At 37.2% G+C, this 22,824-nt stretch overlaps 1 protein-coding gene across 5 annotated transcripts in view; it reads right to left on the bottom strand.

Moving 5' to 3' along the window:
• The window catches only part of SMARCA1 (SWI/SNF related, matrix associated, actin dependent regulator of chromatin, subfamily a, member 1), a 69,403-nt gene extending 47,831 nt beyond the window's left edge, over positions 1-21,572 (bottom strand). For all 5 annotated transcript variants that reach the window (XM_059910836.1, XM_059910837.1, XM_059910840.1 and 2 more), the window contains exons 1-10: positions 21,232-21,572; positions 16,606-16,692; positions 14,407-14,573; positions 13,963-14,063; positions 13,756-13,856; positions 10,997-11,176; positions 7,195-7,350; positions 5,916-6,047; positions 4,880-4,948; positions 1,142-1,251 (exon numbers count right to left, since the gene is read on the bottom strand). In XM_059910836.1, coding sequence (XP_059766819.1) covers positions 1,142-1,251; positions 4,880-4,948; positions 5,916-6,047; positions 7,195-7,350; positions 10,997-11,176; positions 13,756-13,856; positions 13,963-14,063; positions 14,407-14,573; positions 16,606-16,692; positions 21,232-21,405 — 1,277 coding nt within the window. In that variant the 5' untranslated portion in view covers positions 21,406-21,572. The remainder of the gene's footprint in view (positions 1-1,141; positions 1,252-4,879; positions 4,949-5,915; positions 6,048-7,194; positions 7,351-10,996; positions 11,177-13,755; positions 13,857-13,962; positions 14,064-14,406; positions 14,574-16,605; positions 16,693-21,231) is intronic.
• Between the last annotated feature and the right edge of the window lie 1,252 nt (positions 21,573-22,824).

Raw genomic sequence — 22,824 nt, forward strand, 5'->3', positions numbered from 1 at the left:
TTAAAGAAAAACAAAAAGATTTGATTTGAGACTAAATTTGATCAGCAAAGCCAAAAAATAGTGAAGATCTGAATATTTTAACTTGTATGTTGCCTGTAAACCTATTTCCTCCTGCTTTATCCATTGCTAAAAATTGCCATCAGCTGATAACAATTCAGACAACTACATCTGAATGTTTGCTGAAAGTTGGTATCTGGCTTTTACTTGTTTGAGCTAAAAACAATTGCAATTTCTTATACCTGTCTTCATAGGTCATTTTTTTCTGATCCTATAAACATTTTTATTGTCTTTTCTAGACCTTCACCCAGGAGAAAACAGACCTACGTACCACCTGGACAGTAATAATATTTAATTATAACGACAGCCAACTTGTACTGAGTGCAAGTGCCAGGTATATGAATCATCTTGTTAAATCTTCACAACTCCAAGATAAGTACTAGGGTCACTGCCATTTTACAGATGGAAATTCAGGCAGCTAAAAGAAGTGAAACAATTTATTCAGAGCCACAGAAAGGGACAAAGCGAGGGTTTGATCTTAACGTCTGAGTCCAGAGAAATATACTCTTTACAAGTCCTCTATACTGGCTTCAATAATAGAGAAGTCACTGTATATTATAAATTATCTAATTTTATTTATATAAGCAACATTTTGCTTCTCTTAGTAGCATTATTACATTATTAACATGTTTAATTTTATCTAATTTATGATTCCTTGTGACTCCTCTTGTCAATTTCCTGCTCTGCTTGTATTTATCAATACAAGCTTGCTTTTTTCATTGATGGAAAAAGCAAGAATAACTAACAAATGTGCCAGTGACATTATCCCCTTTAACCCTAACATCCTTATAAGTAAGTATTATTATCCCCATTTTACAGAAGGGAAACTGAGATTACATAACTTGTCCAAGCTAAATAGCTATTAAGAGGCAAAGCACTGACTCAAACACAGGTCTATAGACTCGAAGACCCATGCCCTTTCCTAAAGGTTAAATAAAATACTCATCAATTTTCTATTAAAATATCTGAACTACTTAACTTGGCATTTAAACATAAAAATGTAATTTTTGAACTAAAGGCACAACTGAACCACTACAAAGCTAATTTTTAATAAATAAATTCTAATGGAAATAAAATAGCTCACCATTCTCGCTGCATTTTACTCAATCCCAAGTAAATCTTGATTTCCTTTTTAGGAGGCAGGCTCTTCTCTACATCAGTTTTTATACGTCGTAACAAAAATGGTTTTAAAACCTAAAAAGTGAGAGTTTTTATAAAAGTTTATAAAACATTCAATATTATAAACCATTTATTTCATTGACAACACCCTAATGTGAAATTTACTTCCCACTGTATAATCTGAAAAACACTACCAACACCAGTTGCCAACTTTCTTGGTAAAAAAGAACCAAGAAATGGCCCATTAGAGACTCAGAATAGGGGACCTAAATTAGACATTCATGATTTGATGGCAGAAAAGACATTAAAAATTAAGACAATAAGATTATTGACTATTGAAAAAGTACAAAATATCCTTTTTTTAAAAATCTGCTGTCATACAATATTTTTAAACCTGAGAGGAAATCTGAGGTCAGAGTATGGATCCAAGAGTATCTAAAAATGAAACAAAAATTCAAGCCATTTAAAAATGGTTAAATATATGAATGAGGAAAAAATGGTTCAATGTTAAGGAAGATACGAATGAAAAGAGAAAAAAACATGAAATAATCAGTATATACCTGCAAGGCAAATTCTATCACAAGAAAAAAAAAATCTCTAGAGGACCTGCAATGTGCCAAATACTACGCCATGAACTTGATAGAGTATTAAATCCTTACAATAAATCTTTGAGGGAAAGGCAATTATTTCAATTTTAGTAACGTCACCAAAGTCACCTTGCTAGTAAGTGGTAGAAGCAGAAATCAAACCCAGATCAGGCTGATTCTACATCCAGCTCAGTCCCTGATTAGCTGTTGTGAGCTGGGCAAGTTCTTTAACTTTTCCAAACCTGTTTCCTCATCCGTTCATCCAAAACATATAGATTTATGGTATATATGTATGCCAAGCATTTTTAAATGGGGATAAAGATACCTATTTTCAAGGCTGCTGTGACAATTTGTGGTAGTACATGTGTAGAGCTTAACCACAGTAGACATCAGTAAACTGTGGCTATTATTACTAGAGATCCATGGGAGGTAAGGAAAAGGGAAGTGTAAAAGAAGACTTCTGGTTTCCTGCTTGGGCCTCTTAAATTTGTCTAAGTGGCATTTTTAAGAGTTTCAACTGCCTGTGAGACATTTAGGCAGAAGACTCAGAAGGCAGTGGGATATGTAAGTTTAGAGCTTAGGAGAGAAACAAGGAGAGAGAAATTGGGGAGTTACAAGTATAGAGGTGGTAGCTGAAACTATGGGAGTGAACCCCCAGGGAGAGCACAAATGAAAAAGGAAGACAAAGACAAAGCCCTACAAAACACTAAACTTTCAGGGACAGAGAAAGAAAAGCCCATGATGGGGACTGAAAAGAATAGCCAAAGAGGTAAGAGAAAATCCATCCCATACCCCAGACACTAAACAGAAAGCTCTTAAAGCAGGAGTGGTTAGCAGTACTAAATATTACAGAGACGCTAGGGCACTGACCAAAAGGTATACCCTGAACTAAGTAACTGAAAAAATCACAAACACTTGTGAGGTAAGTTTCAATTGTATTTAATGGATAAAAGCTAGTGGTCAATGGATTCAGGAGTGAATAGGACCCACCAGAGACAGAGTAAACATTCCCCAGAGTTGACCAAGTTCGTGCTATCAGAGGCCCAGCTGTACTACAACTTGTGTTACAAGATTCTTGGAAGATTTGTCTTCTACTCCTCTGCATTCTTACAATAAATTCCCTATTACATAAGGTCATTTGTTTCTGGACTTGTTCTGTTTAACTCTAAATAAATATTTACATAAAGTATGATGACTGTTGGGGCTTCAAGTCAATAAATGTTTAATGAGCAGTTACTCTGGACCAGGCACACAGGGCACAATGTGGTGGAAAATAGACAGGGTCTCTGCCACATCAAGTTTACATTTTTCCAGGGTAGGGGGAGAGAGGGAGAAGTGGACAATACATGGGGTTTTTTTTTTAGTATTATTTGTAAAGAGAGATTGAGACTCTCGTTAAAAACAGCAGACAAAAAATACAAATGCATCTATACCCACTTCCTCACAAAACTCCACTAAGCCAATTAAAATTATAGGTGTACATTTTAAAAAAGAGTGAATAGGGACTTCCCTGGAGGTCCAGTGGTTGAGACTCCACGCTTCCAGTGCAGGGGGCAGGGGTTTGATCACTGGTCGAGAACTAATATCCCACATGCCGCATGGTGTGGCCAAAAAAAAAAAAAAAAAGAGCAAATAGGAGATTTGGTGGTGGAGATAGAGGGGATAAACTAAACTTTCAAATAGCTTAGCCATCAAGGTAATAAACCAGAATCAGAGCTCGAGAAGGACAAAGTGTTGAGGGAGTACTGTTCTGTGTATGTGAGGTGGGGGCATCTAAGTGTGGGTTAGGATTTAATAAGGGAGATAATTAAGCATATTTACATGTTGAAGGAAAAGAGCCAACATGGAAGGAGAGGTAGAAAATTCAGTCAATAAAAAGGATAAATCAAGGGGAAAAGTCCATAAGGAAACAGGAAAAGATGAGATCCAGGGTTCATGTTGGAACAATTAGCCATTGCTGAGAGAAAGAAGACCTCTTCCACTCAAACAGGGGTAACACAGATGCAGATATCCTTGGAAGATGGATATCCTTGAAGGAGTTCCTACCTAATGTCTTCTATTTTCTCTTTGAGAAAGGAATGATGGTACTTGGTACTTGCTGAGAAAGGAGGAGGGCAGGGAACACCTGGGTTAGAGGTCTTGGGGAGACTGGGGAAAGTCTGAAATAGCTGTTCTAGGAAATGAGAAAGAATGCTGAAGAAGGCCATGTTGAAGGATCACCAACATCATCAAATCCCAACTTATGTTAGGGAACATGAAACTGTAGTGGCTCCAACCTGTACAGTGGGTGTAATCTTCTTTATCAGTGTTGAGCAGCCCCAGTACAGAGCAGGTCACTCTGCTAGTAAGTGGTAGAAGCAGAATTCAAACCCATAGGACAGAGACACAGTTACATAATTCCAGTTTAGGGCTTTTAGGGCAGAAATGGCAGATCAAGAGAGCAAGGGAGTTTGAGATATTGGCAAAAAAAAAGTGGTTCAAGTGATAGAAAATGGGCTCATTGCTGGATACAGAAAATGTAACAGAAATGGTCTGACAGATGGGGGTAAAGCAGGGGTCCAGGCACTGGATATCTCTGTGAGATAACAGGACAGGTACAAATGGAGTAATATGAGTGAAAGAGAAGGATACAAGAAGCTGTTAACAAAGAAGGGAAAACTGGTGTTCAATGAATGTGAGGGGGTCACCTGGTAATGAATAGATGACAGATAAAAGAATGGACGGAGGATGGACTTGCAAGATAACTTGAGCCTCAAAGGAAGAGTTTTACACATGACAGTGGAGAAGCAATGGTTTTGAAATGGCATTGAGGAACTAGGAGAATACTGATGCAATCTCAAGGACCTGTGGGGTACGGGAGAGTGAACAGCCTCTATGGGAGAGAACCACATTATCCAGGGGAGAGAGCCAAAGCAAAAGAGCTGTTCCATAGAGAAGCTGAGGATATAGTAGGAGTTTGCCTCCCAAAGAGGCTATTAAAAAAGTTGAGAGGGAAAAACACTGAGACTGAGCCCAGAAGCAAATCCACAAGTTCAAACAGATTCTATAGCAGCTTGTTTTCTAACTCAGTTATATATATATATAATTACTAAATTTTCCTGTCTGCTATTACTTACTGCGTGAAGTCTTTCCACAAGTTTTTGATCACCAAGGCAATTTTTAGTGTCAAACCAAGAATCAAAGTCCTGTGGAGGGGTGAAAATTCTGCAGTAAGTGCACAGTTGTTTTTTTTAATAAATTCAGTATTCTATAAATTCTTATACAACTCATATAGCAATAATTCATTTTAAAAGCACTGTCAAAAATACGTTAACTGTGATGGCCAATATTATTTACTTTGAAAACAGATAAAATACTGGAGCAGTTAACAAAATTTGAACCGCATTATAGAGGCACTCCATCAGCAGTTTTTCCTTAAAAAGCTTTTATTAGGCTTCCCCATACCATAGTAGCATTATATCCAGTTAAAAGGAGTAGGAATAAGAATAAAAAATCGAAAACATGCTAATGAAAATGTTAATCAAACAGTAAAAATGAACAAAAGCAAGATAAGGTATACAAACCAATAGATAGCTGAACTTGGTACTTTTTATTATCAATTAATATCAGTAATGAGGAAAATCAAGCTCCAAACTCCTTAAATCATTCAATTCTGTTTGCTGCACTAGCATAACCTTGTGTTAATGATAAAAACAGTATAAATCATACATTTACAAAATATGTTGCTTTTCACATCACATATTATAAACTCTTTAGTACTCACCAAATGTTAATACCTGCAATAATTAAAGATTATTTCAATGACTCCACCTGCCAAACTAGTATGCAGAAAACCCTTCCAATTTAATTAAAAGAAAATTTAGAAAGCACTATTCTGAACTCAGTCTACCTTATGTCATAAGTTGTGGTAGCAATGTTATTATATAGGCAAAGTTTAACAGGCAGGATAATCTCAAAGAAAAGAAACATTATTTCTCTAAATATCCCTGTTTGAAAAAATTTCTAGTTAAGAGCACCTTTCTGAGAAAATCAAAACACAAATAAAGAATTACAAGTGAAAAAGAACTATCAATTTCAATCTACATTCTATGCTTTGAAAACAGATGTCTGTGAACACAAGAAAATTACACTTAAAACATATGACAAACTTACATCTGCAGAATTAAAGACATCAGGCAATAAAAAGTTGAGTAGTGCCCAGAGTTCATGCAGGTTATTCTGCAAAGGTGTTCCAGTTAGGAGCAAGCGGTTAGTTGACTTGAACTCACGAACAATCTCTGAAAGCTAGAAAAAGAATAGTTATGTCAACATTGTTTTATTTATTAGAATGTTCATCAGTTCTTCATCCAACCCAATACATTTTTTGAATAAAATAAAACTTGAAAATTAATTTTCTGTGGCAAAATATCCTGGTTCAGGTGACATTGCCACAGTGAAGCACAACTGAACAAAATATTCTAGGCATTTCTACACTTACAGGAATGCAGATCACAGTCACACCTGAGACCGTTCCCCCACTTTAAAAAATTTATTTTTTCCACTTTGGGTCCACAGAAACAGTCAGAACTCTATGGAATTCAGGCTAGTCACTTTATACAACAGTATCGCCTTCTCCCTGCCAATCATGTTCATCCACCATGCCTAGCCAACTTCTAACTTGGCCTGGTCACAATTTTTAAGCACCACACTTGAGCCCATTTTCCCCGAATATCTTATATTAACTTTCTAAATATAAAACCACAAAAATTAAAGCACAAAAAGTATAAAAGAACAGTAATCTTATCAATAAAAATGCACATTTTTATAGTGCTCTTAAATTAACAATTATTCTCTAACATGCGTCCTCTTATCGGGTATTAACTCTAATTTGAAAAGCACCACCTGGTGATTTTGCTTCAGTTGTGTCCCTGGTTCTCCCAAAGCAGCCCAGTGATCCAAAGAGAGGTTCATCATAATAATTGACGCTTTTCCTACTGTTGATGGAGTTGAATGGCAAGAAATGTTGGTATTTTTCAATGTTAACACCACACTCTAATTCACACAAGTCAGATAATTCTAGGAAATGATTTTTTCTAATCCATATGAATACACGTAAGGTAGCTCCTCAAAAAATAAACCAATGCAAATGACATTTATACACCAAATATTGCCAAAATATTAAAATATTGTAGCATAACAGAGTTACTTAGGCTGCAACAGTTATAGCAAATGAACACCTAATTTTCTTTACATAAAAACTGGGCTCAATTTTCATTTGTCTTATATTCAATCATTTAAACTTCAAAATCATTTTAAAAACTGATTTTCATTCACATTCTGTGAATAAAATCACAATCTTCTATCACTTTTTAAATTCTGAATACAGAGAAGTAAACAAACAGAAATGGTAGTTAAAAGAAAACTTTAATAAAGATGTTGAGAACTAGCTTACCTTAGATTTTTCGTTCTTTATTCTGTGAGCCTCATCGATGACTAGGTATCGCCAGTGAAACTTTTTGAATACAGATTTTTCTTTAATTACCATCTCATAAGAAGTAACACAAACATCCCACTCTCCTGGCATCATTTCATCACGAATAAAAGCAGCCTGATGCAAAATAAAGTTCCTTATATTAGAATATGTTGACAAGATGTCACAGAATTAAAGCACCAACAGACTATTAAGAATTCTAAGAGACCCTTGGAATCATTCGGTCTCATCCATTTTAGAGATAGGAAATCTGAGGCCCAAAGATACTTTTGTAGTCAATTATCTGTATGACATGCTAATATTTTTCATCAACAAAAGAGAAGCAAAGGCTTCCATTTAAACGAGTACAGCATATTCGATGAACCGGAGAAGTTCATATCACCAGAAGATGACAATTACTAGGCTCTCTCTTCATACCACAAAGGATCAAAAGGACATGGGCAAAGGAACTACTTTCTGATACCATACTCTTACCAAGATCCCAGCATTACCAACATGATAGCATTTCGATAAATGGAAAAAGCTCAACATACATGAGTGATTCCAACCTTTTGAAATCTCTTGTATGTCTCCTTCACTTTCTAGCAGGGATGAGTCATAAATTTTGTTAAGGGGTCATGAAAGCCCACTAATGTTTTTGTGAAATTCCTGATGTTATGAGGCTACAAATGTGATTTTATAAAGGGGACTTGCTTTATCTAGTACATGAGTCTATTTAAAACAGTGAGATTATTTAAAACTATTTTTAAATCTTCATAGGCAGTGGCCAATGTGGTAGCCAAGTTGATTGAAAGCATTTTTAACTTGTATTAACTGAATTCCAGATTATTTTTTATTACGGGTCAAAATAAAACCACAAAGGTTAACAGGGAGCAGCAAAATCTACATTGAGAAGGGACTGGTTAGTACTGTAAATCTGAAAGTACAGTGCATAAACAAAATTGACTGTTCACTGCAAAGTCATTATTTCATAAATTCAGTTATGCATCAAACACGCCAGGGACTCTTTCAACAAATATTCAATGAGTGCCCACTATGTATAAAAGAATTGCCTGGACTGAAGTAGAGGACAGATAAAAGGCCTTTGTAGATCTCAGCTGCTCCCTGGGAAGTGGTATTCAAAAAGTTAATTAAGACATTAGGGAGTTAGAGGCAAAATAAAAAGAACCAGGGTGCCAGACCCTATTTAGTCCTGCATATACCTTACCCTTATTTGATTTTGTGAAATACTCAGTTTAATGGTTCCTCGTACAGTTTCATAGAACATACACATATTTTAATTTAAATTAGCTCTTCTTTGAAATTTGTGTAACTACTTGATAGTTTCAGAGTTAAATACCTTGACAGAATATTAAAGATCACATAATCCAAAAGCTCTCATATTATAGGTGACAAAAATTAAGGCCCTTTGAGATTCATTCAACATCACAGTCAGTAGCAAAGACAGAATTAAAACCAGATCTCCTGTTTCCATGTCCATGACCTTTGATGCCTCTGGAGTGTGAAAGGAAGGGGTCAAAAACTATGGTTAGGAATCATACCTCTAAATACTTCAGGACTACATTAGCTTCAAACAGGATCAGGATTTTCTCTAATAATTTCCTACCTCAATTAAATACCTACTGTAGCCTACATCAAATACTTTATTACCAAAATACTGACCTCATAAAGTGTTTACAGGAGGCCAGGAAAATAGAAAGATCCAATATATCTATCCTATGTGGTACAAAGGTTCAAATCTGTCTATAAATAATGATCTGGATTTTCTCTACACATAACGACATCAATCTTTAAGTGTTGCATATGGCACATTAATTATTTATGTAATTAACAATTACTGGTTCTCAAACTCTTTGACCATGGCCCACAGTAAAATTTTATTTTAGGTCGCAATCCAGTATACACATACATGTTTGAGGGCGTGTATATAGAAAGAAGCAATACATAGCCTCAATGCTACTTTCTACTCTGTTCTATCTCAATGTTTTAAAAACTTGTTGTCACCACCCACTAAACTGAACCCCAACCCATTAATGAGTGGAAATTTGCAAGACATTGACTTTGAAGGTTAGTTTTCATGATTAAGAAGTTTTTGAAGTGTCTAGAAGAATTTCAACCTCCCATGGGGTAGAGATAGGGCAGTCACCAATTAAATACATCCACCCTTTCTTGAAAACTCCCAGAGACACTTCATGAAACCCTTGGATTCCACTAATATAGTCGAAAACCACTGACATACATTTTTACTGAGACATGATGACAACACAAGCCTAGATATTTCTCAATATCTATGACCTTCAAGAATAATTTCACGGACTTCCCTGGTGGCGCAGTGGTTAAGAATCTGCCTGCCAGTGCAGGGGGCATGGGTTCGAGCCCTGGTCCGGGAAGATCCCACATGCCGCAGAGCAACTAAGCCCATGCGCTACAACTACTGAGCCTGTGCTCTAGAGCCCGCGAGCCACAGCTACTGAAGTCCGCGCGCCTAGAGCCCGTGCTCCGCAACAAGAGAAGCCACCGCAATGAGAAGCCCCTGCACTGCAACAAAGAGCAGCCCTGCTCGCTGAAACTAGAGGAAGCCTGCACACAGCAACGAAGACCCAACGCAGCCAAAAAGAAATAAATACATAAATAAATAAATAAATAAATAAATAAAATGAATAACTTCAGCAAAACAAATCAATACTTTAGAAATACAAAATTTTATAAGAAATGGTATTACATTATATAATAGCAGCAATCAGAAAGATTTCTAAGTGACTAATTTGCTACTGCGAAATATTAGGCATAAGGAAGAATCAAGCCTGTAATTCTATATTTATGAGCTCAGTATTTCAATATTTAAATTATTTATAAGTTAAATTTAAATAACTTTAAGTAATTTTTCTTCAAGCAAAATGATAAGAATAAAATCACATAATTCATTATGCTACCATTCTTCCGAGGATATCTTTTGATAACCTATCTAAATATGTAAAATAGAATAAATCTTTACTCTAAACTATGTTCTCTGGAGGCAAAATAAAGACCAAGTTTAATAATATGCTTTCTAAGCTGATTATTCATTTTGGTATTTTTGCATAATTCATTATTTTTAGATTAATTCAACAGTCCTAAAATAATTGTAGCCTACTAGATTGACAAATAGCTACTTTAAAGAAGAGCACAGAATTTCTGATATTATCTAAGAATGTATGCACACATGTATTTTTCTATTCAAAGATCAAAACTGAAAGCTCTGTCTATGCATAAACACAAAACACAAGGCTCTCTGTACAAAGAGAAAAAGTTCCATTCATGTGTGTGTGCATGTGTGCATGTAAACAAGTCAAAGTCAAAAGTAAAAAATTTAAACAAAAAAATTGAAATGCAAATGGATACATTTTTGGCATCAAAACAGCACAAACGATAGAATCGCTGATAAGATATACTGTCAATAAAGTAAGATTTTTTTAAATAAAGAATCACTTAAAAGTGCAATTCAAAATGCTTAGGTTAATGAGCTAGTTAAAAGTAAATGCCAATAAGCATAATAATGGATTTTCTGTTATGAATAGGTAACACATCTACCTCACAGGAGTGTTGTGAGAATTAGCTTAATTAATACATAAAACGAACTTACAAAAGAGCCTAACAAAGAGTAAGCACAACTTAAGTGATATCTAGTAGTAGCAGTCAACTCGAATGTCTTTTATAGCAATAAAACTTAACCCCAGAAATGATGTTATCCTTGATTGCCTTTTTAAACCTGTTTCTCACTTACTCTCGCATCCTTGTCTCCAACGAAACAAATAACACGAAGAGATGGGACCCATCGCTTAAATTCATTCATCCAGTTGTGTAAAGTCGACTTTGGAACTAAAACCATGTGAGGTCCAGGAATGTTTCGGTAATGTTTCAGGTAACCAAGCAAAGCAATTGTCTGTAGAGTCTTACCAAGACCCTGCATTATCATCACAAGGAAAAAAAATCCATAAACATTTTTTATTTAATGAAACATTTGTTAGCAGCAACTTCACAAAAGATATTTGCCAACTATCTCACATAGGGAAAAGTTAAAAGACTTTTTTTTTTTAATGAATAACCATTCCAATTCAATACTTACCCTGAGCACAAAAAGAAGCTAAGAACTTGCAGTTACAAAGTTGCTCAACAAAGCAATTTTCTATTTAGGAGACTTTTACTCCTAAAGGAGCTAGCAACCTATATTATTTTTTCTACTAGTTTGCAAAATTAGGAATTTCATGTATTTCACAAAGACACATTTCCTTTATCAGCCTGCTTAGATACAGCTCTTTCTTTCCCATTGACCCCAACATTATTACAGCCCAGACATGAAATATTCAGACTATGCATTTCAAGGGGCATGTAGCTCTATACTTGCATCTCACACCCTTGAAGACCTAAGGAATCATAAAAGAACAGAATATAAATGAACTTTGCAGCCAGAAAGGACCCTAGAGATCACCTAGTCCAGTGGACTTTTTAAAAAATAATATACTGAACACCCATGAATCCACTACCTAACCTATGGGAAAGGGAACTATGTCCTATGCTGTATGACCTTTCAAAACAGTTTTTGGCTTTATCTCTATACAAGGTATACATTTCTTTTATAAACCTAAGCTTAAAGCTATTTTTATAGCATTTATCCTATCTGATATTTCACTTATGAGATGAGTTTTATGGATGTTATGCATTAAAATCTTAAAATGTTTATACTCCTTAACCAAGTAAGTCCACTTCTAGAAATCCTATGGAAATAATTTGAGAGGTGCAGAAAAACTAAATTACAAGGGTTCTCATAACAGTATTATTATATATCAAAAATATACATATATATCAATCAACATATACTATATACATATATATAATATATACTATCAACCAATCCATATGACCAGCAATAAGGGAGGAAATGAATAAAATTATGGAACCTCCCTAGGATTAATTATTATGCAGTAATTAACAATTATTTTTACCAAAATGTTTTAATTATGTGGAAAATATGTATGAATGTGAAGAAATCAGAATACCAAATCATATATAATATGACCTCAACTATGCAAAATAAATACAACCAGAGGAAAAAGACTAAAAAGAAATATGCCAAAATGTTAACTATGGTTATTTCGAGGTAACAAAATTATAACTTACTTTTAATTTTTTCTCAATTTTTTTTCCAAATTCTCTATACTCAAAGTATCTTTCCCCTTTTTAGTAATTAAAACATAGCTGGTGTCAGCATAAATTCAATATGAAGGATCTTTAGACAGGCTGCAGTCAAGAGGAGTTTGAGATATATCCTGATCTTTCTGTTGTCCAATTAACTAAGCTCCTCCCTGTCTGAGCTGACTGTAGTTTCCAACCCAGAATACTAAATATAAGGACCTTTGATTTAAAGGACTTGCCACACACCTAACAGTTGCTTAGCCAGGGATGAGTACCTACGGGACTGACTACTACACTACAAGCTATAGAGCATCAATAGTCATGTGGCCAATATGGATATGTGATTGCAAATATGGCTCCAGAGTAACATATATGAGTATCACTGCCCTCTCTTAAATCCCACCTTATTCATTTGGTCTTAAAATGCCAAACCAGGTCTTCATATACTCCTCTGACCTGATGAATTAGCATCTTAAATGGCCTTACTTTTTCTCTTTGGTCATTTTCTTACACAGTCTGCCCTCAAAATCCACAGGTTTCACATCTGGGTATTCAACCAACCACAGATCAAAATCCGCGGATGGAGAACTGCGGATACAGAGCACCCAACTGTACTACGCCATTTCATATAAGGACTTGAGCTTCCATGGATTTTGGTATCCCCGGGAGTCACAGAACCAATCTCCCTCGGATATGGAGGGACAACTGTATGTCCATCATTCCTTAGCTCATTTCCTGACTCCCAGCTGGCACTCTACTGTCAAGACTCAACAATGCTCTTCACTTTTTTGTTCCTTACACTTTGTTTGATCACACATGGAGGCATTTACATTCACTCATGCATACATTCATTCATTTAGCGTTTGGTTTCTATCCCCACCTCATTCCCAAAAGGATTTCAGGTAGCCTACAATGAAAACATGGAACATAAATTAATGGTCAAAAAGAAATAAAGAGGGGCCAAGGAAAGTAAGACTAAAAGCTAAAGAATAGGAAAAGGCACAAAGGACACAATGGGCAGACCATTAAAAGTTACAGAGATGCTCCATTTTGGTATTCACTATGGCTCTGAGCTTCCTGGAGGCCAAAGTGCAAACATCAACAAAAGTACAAGGAGGTTTTTTTTATACCATCTGAGAAAATTTCAAAAAGAATTTTGTGGCCTGTGAAAGTATATGTTCTAGAGGTTACTTAAAGAAACAATTCTAGACTTCACAAATGCCTTTTATGTTATAACTAAATAAAACAATTAGCCTCCAAACCCCAGGGGGGAAGTTCAGCTCAGGTATTTCAAATTTACATAAAATTACTGATAACTGAGAATGTGTGTTTTAGCTACCAACTCCTTACCATTTCATCAGCCAAAATACCATTGACTCCATTTTCATACAAAGAGATCAACCAGTTCAGTCCTCGAATCTGATAATCTCTCAGTGGTCCTCCTTTCACATCTGAAAAAAAAAAAATCAAGGCTCTCATAATTTCATTAATACAACCAAGTAAAATTTTCTAAAACTAAACTGAAAACAAAAAACACCAACATGATGAAGTACTTACATGAAGGTGACACTTCAAATCTAACACACACGTTAGATGTTTTCCGACTCTCCGAGAGCAGCTCTTCATCTTCTTCTTGTTCTGTGCGCCTGTGACGGTAGCTGAAATGAAAAAAGAAATACCTTCATATCCAACCCAAATGCTAAGGTGTCAATTAAGTCAGTATACACTGTTAATATCTTTTATGAAAAAAGAAGGGTTATCTAGAGTCTTGCTTAGAAGTTGGTAGAACCAGCCTACATTTTTACTTATTGACTTCTACTGAGATAAGAAATATTGTTGCCTCCAAAACATACTTAAACTGACAATAACCATATTTTTTTAATATAAAATCACACTGAATAAGTGAAGAAGGAAGGGAAGTATGAAGGGAGGTAGAAGTGGGGCAGGAGGAAGGGAGGGAAGGAGAGAGGGAAGAAAGTAGAGAGACAGATGCCAACATACTCTCCAACAGAAATTAAGCTCTGCTTGTCATCTTTCTTTATTCGAGGGCGTCCCAATTTCATGTTCAGAGGAGATGTTGGAGATTTCTGTGCTGAAGGTTGAATGAAATGTGCAAAAAGTTCTGTCTGCTTCAGTAAAAATTCAAATCTCTTTGCTCGATCTGCTTTCTAATTTACAAGACAAAAGAAAAAGTAATGATTTCCTTTTGTGTTCATTCAAAATTTAACAAATACTTATATTGCACTTAATTTGTACTATGTTCTAAGCACTTTAAACATACTAACCCATTTAATTCTCTTAATAAACCTATGAGGTAGGTACTAGTATTATCCCCATTTTACTGATGATAAAACTGAGGCACAGAGAGGGTAAGTAACTTGCCCAAGTTCCCACAGCTAGTAAGTAGCAGAATTTGAAAATGGTATTTTCAGATGGTTTGAGTAGAAGCCAAGTGATCCGACAGACTTAAGAAATGCCTCAATAAGAAGTACTCTGCTTAAAGAATTGGGGTCAAAAGGCAAATCCTGAATGGTTTGGAAAGCCAACCAAGAATTTTCAAGCTTCACCTAGAAACAATTTAAATCTTAGAATACAGTGTCATCTTGTCTCAAAATACTTTCAATGTCATGGTACAATACATTTCTCTCTTCAAGTATAGTGATCTGGAAAATTGTGTTTTATGCTAAGAGTATATAAAGTTTCTCCCGAAAGTGAGGATTTGGAGAAAAAATATACACGCACACATATATCAGTGAAATAGTTGATATATGTTAACAATTAAAAATCGACCAAATGTAAAATAGAGAGCTAGTGGGAAGCAGTCACATAGCACAGGGAGATCAGCTCGGTGCTTTCTGACCACCTAGAGGGGTGGGATAGGGAGGGTGGGAGGGAGACGCAAGAGGGAGGAGATATGGGGATGTATGTATATGTATAGCTGATTCACTTTGTTAGAAAGCAGAAACTAACACACCATTGTAAAGCAATTACACTCCAATAAAGATATTAAAAAAAGAAAGAAAGAAAGAAAGAAAAATCGATATATAGTTTCCCAATAAATCTTAAAAGGTCATATAGCTTATACCAATAAATGCAATAAAACATTTTTTCCACTAAAAAAAATCTTAAAAGATCAAGATAAAGAAAAAAACGAAGGTGATTTTTTAATTCCCAGTCACTTTCTGACCACAGCGTAGAGAACATTTGATTACCAATGAAGGATGCATAATTAATAACATCAGAATCTTACAAGAATTCATTAACATAAATGTAAGAATTAGACAAATACATTCAGACCAGTAGCTGGAAGGAGGCCAAAACCTTTCCATTTTACGTTATCCTCACTGGAATGTTGTTTTTAGAGTTGTTAAAACATTAACTGTCTACGTTAGATGTGGCCTTAAACATTAAGGCATGGAGTTCTGTAAAATCACCATGAACAGCCAAAAAATGTACTTCATCTCTACTAATTTTTATAATATTACTTCAAAAACAACCCCTTGACAAAAAAAAATCAGTTCTAACTGCCTATTAATTTCTCTTTTCAGTTAACCAAGTTCACTGGTTTTGAATGATCCCAGGGCATAAAAGTCTAGTTTAAATTAAAGCTAAAATATGGGTTTTAGTGACTAAAAATTAAATAATTAAATGTAGAGCAAAGCCGTAGGTGGGTGTAATTACGGTTATACTGCTTAAGCATGTAATATTTTCATACACTGGGCAAATAGCCTTCCCTCAGGAAAATGTATTACCATATTACATGTTTCATAATGTGTAGCATTCATTCACATATCCAGAGCAAGGTGAGAGGGAGAAGAAAATACCAGGCTGGTTCTGTGACCTGCTTTCTCTCAGCCATATTGATATTGCCACTTACATTTTCACTTCGTGGATAAAATATTTCTAGCATAAAACACCCTATTATGGGGTAAAGAGTGTGAAACAAAAGTGAAGAGATGTGCCTTCCAGCCCCAGCTATTCCGTATCATTTCTCTGATACTCTACTTCCTCATCCGAAAATGAGGAGATTCATTTATCCAACAAAAATCTATTATGGCGGATGATATATGAAATTACTTTTCAATTCTAAAACCTATGATTCTGTATTCATTATATAAACACATATATTTTTTAATCTTTCACATGTCCTCTATACAAATCAACTACTGTATTCACTATCCTAGCCAAGAACATATTTACCATTTTCTCTTCATATTCTGGATCCATTTCCTTTTCAGATTTAGAAGCTTTAGCAGCAAGTTTGAGTTGAAATGGAGAAAGGTTTTTCTAGAATTTCAAAGAAAATAAATCATCAAATTGCAAAGCAAGGTCAACATTCTCATTTGAAGAAAGTAAAAAGTAATTAAATACTAAATAAATAAATCAACATGGGCCATGCCTGGACCAATGATGAGAGCATGCCATGAACAGGGCTTATGATTAATCCAGTTCTGTGCACCTGAGGTCCAATTTTAAAAAAATCCGAAGAATTGTGAAAGCCAGAGAAATAACATTAATTAAAATAAAAACCAAAAGGTGGGAAAATGAGCCTTTTCACCTACTGTCTAATTTAAAGTGTAAGAAAGTGTATAACCACCAAGTAGGAGATTTAAAATCTAGACTATTATCAACCACAAACCAAAGAATTCAAGGAAAGTAAATATTAATTCTCAGAAACACTTCTTTATGTAACAAGCCAAACTTTCAGAAGAAAAGACTGTGGTTTCTGTTCCTGAAAAGATATGATTTTTTAATATTGTTTTATATTCTAATTAGAACATTTAAACTGTTTTATGTACTGCAGTGCAATCATTTATATTTAAAATAATGAAATAGTACAGTTTCAAACTTTTGGTTTATGTTAATTTTCTCCTACTGGAAAGAAAACCTTTCAAAACTATTTATAAACACGAATATTTTGTAGAAGCATTTTCTCAGGGCTATTAACTATTAACCTTTGATATTTTAAAAAATTGTAATTTAGTGAAAAGTAATATAAATCAGCTACCTTAAAATACTGAAATTATCTAGGGGGTTATCTCATACATCCTATCCTTTATAAAGACAAAGCTAGTACTTGTAAATATAAATAGATATGTAGAATACACCTCCTTCCCTGTAAGAAATCAAGAAATAAAATAATAAAAACACAAATCTACCCATTAGCACCAAAGTGGAGAGTATTGCAGTTTTAACACAGACTGCAAAGTCAAAACACAAATCTGTTTGTGAAAACTAAAGAAATTATGTCCATTTGAGCATGGCTTTTGACAGCCTGTTCCTGAAAACTTAGGTCATAAATCAACAGAAGAATGTGAACTTAAACATAAGAAAAACATGGCTCCAGTAGTTAATAAATGTTTTCTAACATTTACTAAAATTTCTATTTTGAGGAAATCCAGACTAAGATTATGGAATCTGACCCTGGTCAGGGTTCTCCTTTGGAGCACTGATCAGATATTGGTCAGTTATTCTTAGCCCAAATAACAGCCATCTTGATTTACAGCATCTCATATGTATGTATGTGGGATGTTTTGAATGTAATTCTGGATGGATGAGAATAGAAGCTACTAAAATGCCCTCAATACCACACTTCCAAACTGTCGCATATACTAGAAACCCCATTTTATTTTCAAAGCAACAAGGAAAACTGGATAACAAAATCCACACCTTTATCATTCCCTGAAAAGCTAAATGAAATCTAGTTTTCAAGTTTCAAAATTACTTTCCCTCATATACACAAGTACATATCTAATAATGTGGGATACAAATTTCACTTATAGAAAATTAAAGCTTTAACATTAGAAGAACATTTTACTTTTTTGCTTACCTTGTGGTAGAATACCATAAAATTTTAATTATATGCTAATTAAAATTCCTAACCTTGAGCATTGCCATTAAAAGCTGTAGGTAATTACTTAATTGGCACTATCTTCCACAACAAATTTTAAAATACCTACCTTCTAAACCTTTCCATTTGTGTCTGTATATGTTTTCACAAATAAACCCTCTCATACAAGAAAAGATAAAAGGTGACTAAGATATTCTAATGAATTCCTTATGGATTTTATCATCTGGTAGTCTAGATGCCATGAGAATGCAGCACAAGGTCACCAAGATGCCCTGTCTTAAAGACCATGACCTTTTTCTTGACATTTTCATTACCAAAAATACCAACTCTAATTTTCACAGCGTTAGGTTATCCAACTGTCACTTAAACCAAGGAAGTTCAAGAAGTCCAGAAGGTAAGCAAAAATACCCTTCTGTAGCTAAATGTCACAAGATAATCCACTCTCATCTACTTTATGCATCACGAAAATGCTCTCATTCACAGCCTACTTTCTTTTATTTGATACGCAGTTCCAGCAAGTTTGATAATCTGGCTTCCCATTCTACAGAGAATAAAAGCAGCAGCAAATGACTTGGGAACGACCACTAGAAGAAGGCACACTGGCAACAGCAAGAAAGGATGGCAGAAGCCCAGGACTAAAACTTAATTTCCATTGCAGTAACAGCCCTTCTGCTTGGTGTCCAGGTTATCTCCCTCTCTCCGCTGGATCCCTTGTATTTTTGTATTTTACAATTGTTTTAAATGAAAGGTTTTGTTACATCCATGTCCTTTATCATAAACCCATTCTTTCTGATGAAAGTAGATGAAGTGTCTAAAAAGTGATAGTTAGCCTGACAATTGATGGAGGAGACTGAAAAATTATGAAAAAGTCAACACAATACCGAAGTGTCTGGGAGGTGGTTATTTAATTGAGGGGAAACAACCTCCTAGGTCTCAAATGCCTTTGTATCACTGTCAGAGTACAATAACTGGCGGACATGAGAAAAAGGTATTTAATCTGCACTTTTAGGACACCATTTAAGGCATCAAGGCAGTGTGTAAATATTTAGATTGGGGGGAGGTACCGATTTACTTTATTTGAAGCAATGGTACAAATGAAAGCACTTAAGTAGATGTTTTGGTACTATTCAGATTTTTAAGGAAAAATTTAAAAAGATGTAGTGACTAAATTAGTAAACTTCAGATATCCAGAAAGTTCCTTCCAGGCAGCACCTCATTTCCCTACGCTGAGCGGACAAATGAGATACTATTAGTGCAATTTCTGATCAGGCCACAGAGTTGTAGGAATATATATGCATCAACTCTCAGTGATTATACAGGTTTTTTATTGATTCCCAGTCTCTTCACAATTCAAAAAATTTATACACCCTGGAAATTCGACAACCTTTACTGCCATACAAAAGACGGCGGAGCACTTACATTTACCCAATCTAGGGAATAAAAGGCACCTAGACGCACTCCTGAATTTCCCAACATTGATTTATATTGATGCTTGGTATTTGGCCCAGCTTTAATCATCGATATTGTCTTACCGATCCAAGTGCCACATAGATCCTAATATGCGTATGTTTTCTATGGTTTTCACTTAGCACTACAATTGTCTTTCTGTTTAGTCAACCTTGTAACAGTAAAATATGTCACTGAAGCAACTGCTGAATTTAAAATTACTCTAATTCGCGGCGAAAGGTGTTAATTTCCCTCAATAGCTTTTCATTTGGTCGTATAGTATCATATAATGATCCAGACAAAGCCACTGGAGATCTCTAAAGCATAATTTTAATTACCTACCGTTTTTTTTTAAATTGCGATATGTCTACTCATAAACGGAAAAAAATCCAGCCATAAACGATCCGTTCCACAATTTTATTATACATCAAAAATCCTTATGCCCCATCCTATTTTTTTATCTCAATTTTTTCAACGAGTTTCATAGTTTTATTTGCACGTCTCGGCCCATATGAAATATGCCTTATGGAGATAATACATATTTTTTCTGGATCTGGCTTTAATAGGTGTCAGAGCCGTCCCCTTATGTACATTAGCAGCAGTTCATCCTGGCGACGCTGAGTTAAAAAAAAAAATTTTTTTAAAAACCTGCGTGTGTCCAGGAGCCAGCAGCGCCCACTAGGAAAGGGAGGCGGAAGCCTGGAAGGCTTGGGGCCGGATTGGGGGACCATTTGGGTGGCCCTGGAGTGAAACACTATACCGTCGGGGGCGGGGCAGGAGAGGGTGAGGGTGCACACGTTGGAAATTTTCCTAAGCCAGCGTCCACCGTGCCTCAGTTTGGGGTTTGGACTGGGAGGTGGCGGGGGTACAACGCTGAGAGCTCATTTTCTCGGGGTGACACCCCCGCCTAACTCAGCAGGCGGGGACCAAACGAACAAGGGATGATTTTTTTTTTTTTTCCCTGCCACCCAAGGGGCCGACATTGCCAATCAAAGAAATAAAAGTCTCTCCTATCGTCCTCCGCCTTCCAACCACCGGCACCTGGAAATTCAAATTTCAAAAAATAAGCCCCCAGCAAAACCCCTTTTGCGCCAGTGTGGGATTGAAGGGCCCAGATTTCCCAGGCAGAGGCCGACGGGAAGGGGGGGGAGAGGGAGCGAGCGAGAGGAGAGGGAGAGGCGGAGGCTTTTTCCTGCACGGCCCCATCCCCCACCCCGTTACCCCAGTTCCGGGAACGCGAGGCGGGCCGGGGGCTGTGGAGGGGCTCCCCAGCCCCCAAGTCCCGGGATAACGGGCACCCGCCGCCCCGCGCCGCGCCCGCGCCCCGCCCCCGGCCTCCAGGAGGCGTAAAGGGAAGGGGGAGGGGAGCGAATGCTAGACTGTTCCGCCGCCCCCACCACGCGCGCCCGCCGCCCCCAGCCCAGCCGAGCTCCGCGGTACCTGTCGGCGCCCAAAGGTCAGGGTCTGGGCCCCTCGGAGGGGCCCGGCGCAGGATTTGTCCACCGCACACACACCCCCTTCCTATTTACCTCCTTCTTCTTCTCGCCCTTCTCCTTGGCCACGGTGGCTTCGGTGGCCGCGGCGGCCGCTCCCTCCTCCTTAGAGGTGGACGGCCCCGGCTGCTCGTCCTCTATGACCACAATCGTGGCGGTCGCATCAGAGGCTGCCACGGTGGCTGCCACTGCGGCGGTGTCCGGCTCCATGGCGTTGGAGCGGGAACGAGGAGGGGGACGAGCAAGGGGACGAGGGCTCCTGGGCGGCGGCAGTGGCTGCACTGGAAAGAGCTAGATGGAGCAAGGGTGGGGAATCACTGGCTTCCAACCCCTTCACTCGGGCCCCCCTTCTTTAAATAACCCTCAACCCTGCCCCACTTCCGTCCACCCACCCTACGTCATGGCCTCCCCCCGTCACCCTCCCCCCTTCCTCCACCCCCCCCCCTCAACGATCGCGAGACTCCCCCTCCCCACCCGGAGCCCGGGCCGGCACCGCACGACCAACTGTTGCCTGAGCGTGGGGCGCGGACAGGGGTGCAGGCGGGAACCCACAGCTCGCGGCCCCCTAAAAATCTCCTTCCCCACACGCCCCCAGCAGTCAGCCTCAGCTCCCCTCGCAGATGTGTGCAGAAAGAATCCTCTTCCCCTTAAATCTGCTCTTTGTACCTCGGGGCGCTCTCCCCTTCTTGCACAAAGAACTTTTCCTCTGCTTATAACTGTACTGTAGAAGGTCTGTCTCACCATTTGTGAAGCCCAGAACCCCTCTGGGGACTTCCCTTTCCCAGGTTCCCAAAGGGGGACTGGTGGTGCTCTTCCCACCTTCGTGAATTCTGCAGAAGGACAAGCACTCCTTCAATCTCTAGATTGCAGCTGCAAACATTCACTTACAAGGCAAAGCGTGACCCGGGTTTTACGTATATTCGCTCTGTTTTCAAGTCTGATACCTCTCAGATGGCCAACGTGCAGGAGCCCTTCTTTTGCCTTTACCACTGAATTTTAAAAGTCTTGGGGGGCAAGGTCAAGGTCCCCACAGAACCTCGGGCAACTCATGGTACGTGCCTAATACTAATAATTGGGTTGAGTTATTGTGATTTTTTGTGTGTTTTATTCGTATCCCCGTTGTTATTTAGTAGTAATTCAACACCAATAATATGCATGATCACGGATATAAAAGCACTTTGTAAAGGGTATGCAAATGTCAGTTATTAAATATTATTGTTTCTATTTCTCCCCACCAGTTATTTTGATCAATAACGGGAAGATTTACATCTTAGTCTTAAAACTTCAGTCAATAGGGACAAAAGATAGCAAAACATATAAAACACAGTATACCAAACAACAATCACAAAACCTACGATTTCCAAAATGAAGCAAGTATTTTCCAAAGTGGAAAGAAATCATGATTAATTTCCCTTAACACACCTTCCTAAATTCTCAATCTGAAATCAAGTGTGATTTCTGCAAAGAGCAGGAAGGCACACAATTGCCCCCCAAATATATCCCTTTTTCCTGGGGATAATACCCTAAATTCCCTTTTGTTTTAAAGCTGTGACTCCTTAATGTGCAAAAACCTTGTGAGATTTTAGCTGTTTTTGATCATTTACACCTTAGTGTGAATGAGTGTGAGAT

This window comes from Balaenoptera ricei, chromosome X, assembly GCF_028023285.1.
Source record: "Balaenoptera ricei isolate mBalRic1 chromosome X, mBalRic1.hap2, whole genome shotgun sequence".
In the NCBI taxonomy this organism is placed as follows: Eukaryota; Metazoa; Chordata; class Mammalia; order Artiodactyla; family Balaenopteridae; genus Balaenoptera; species Balaenoptera ricei.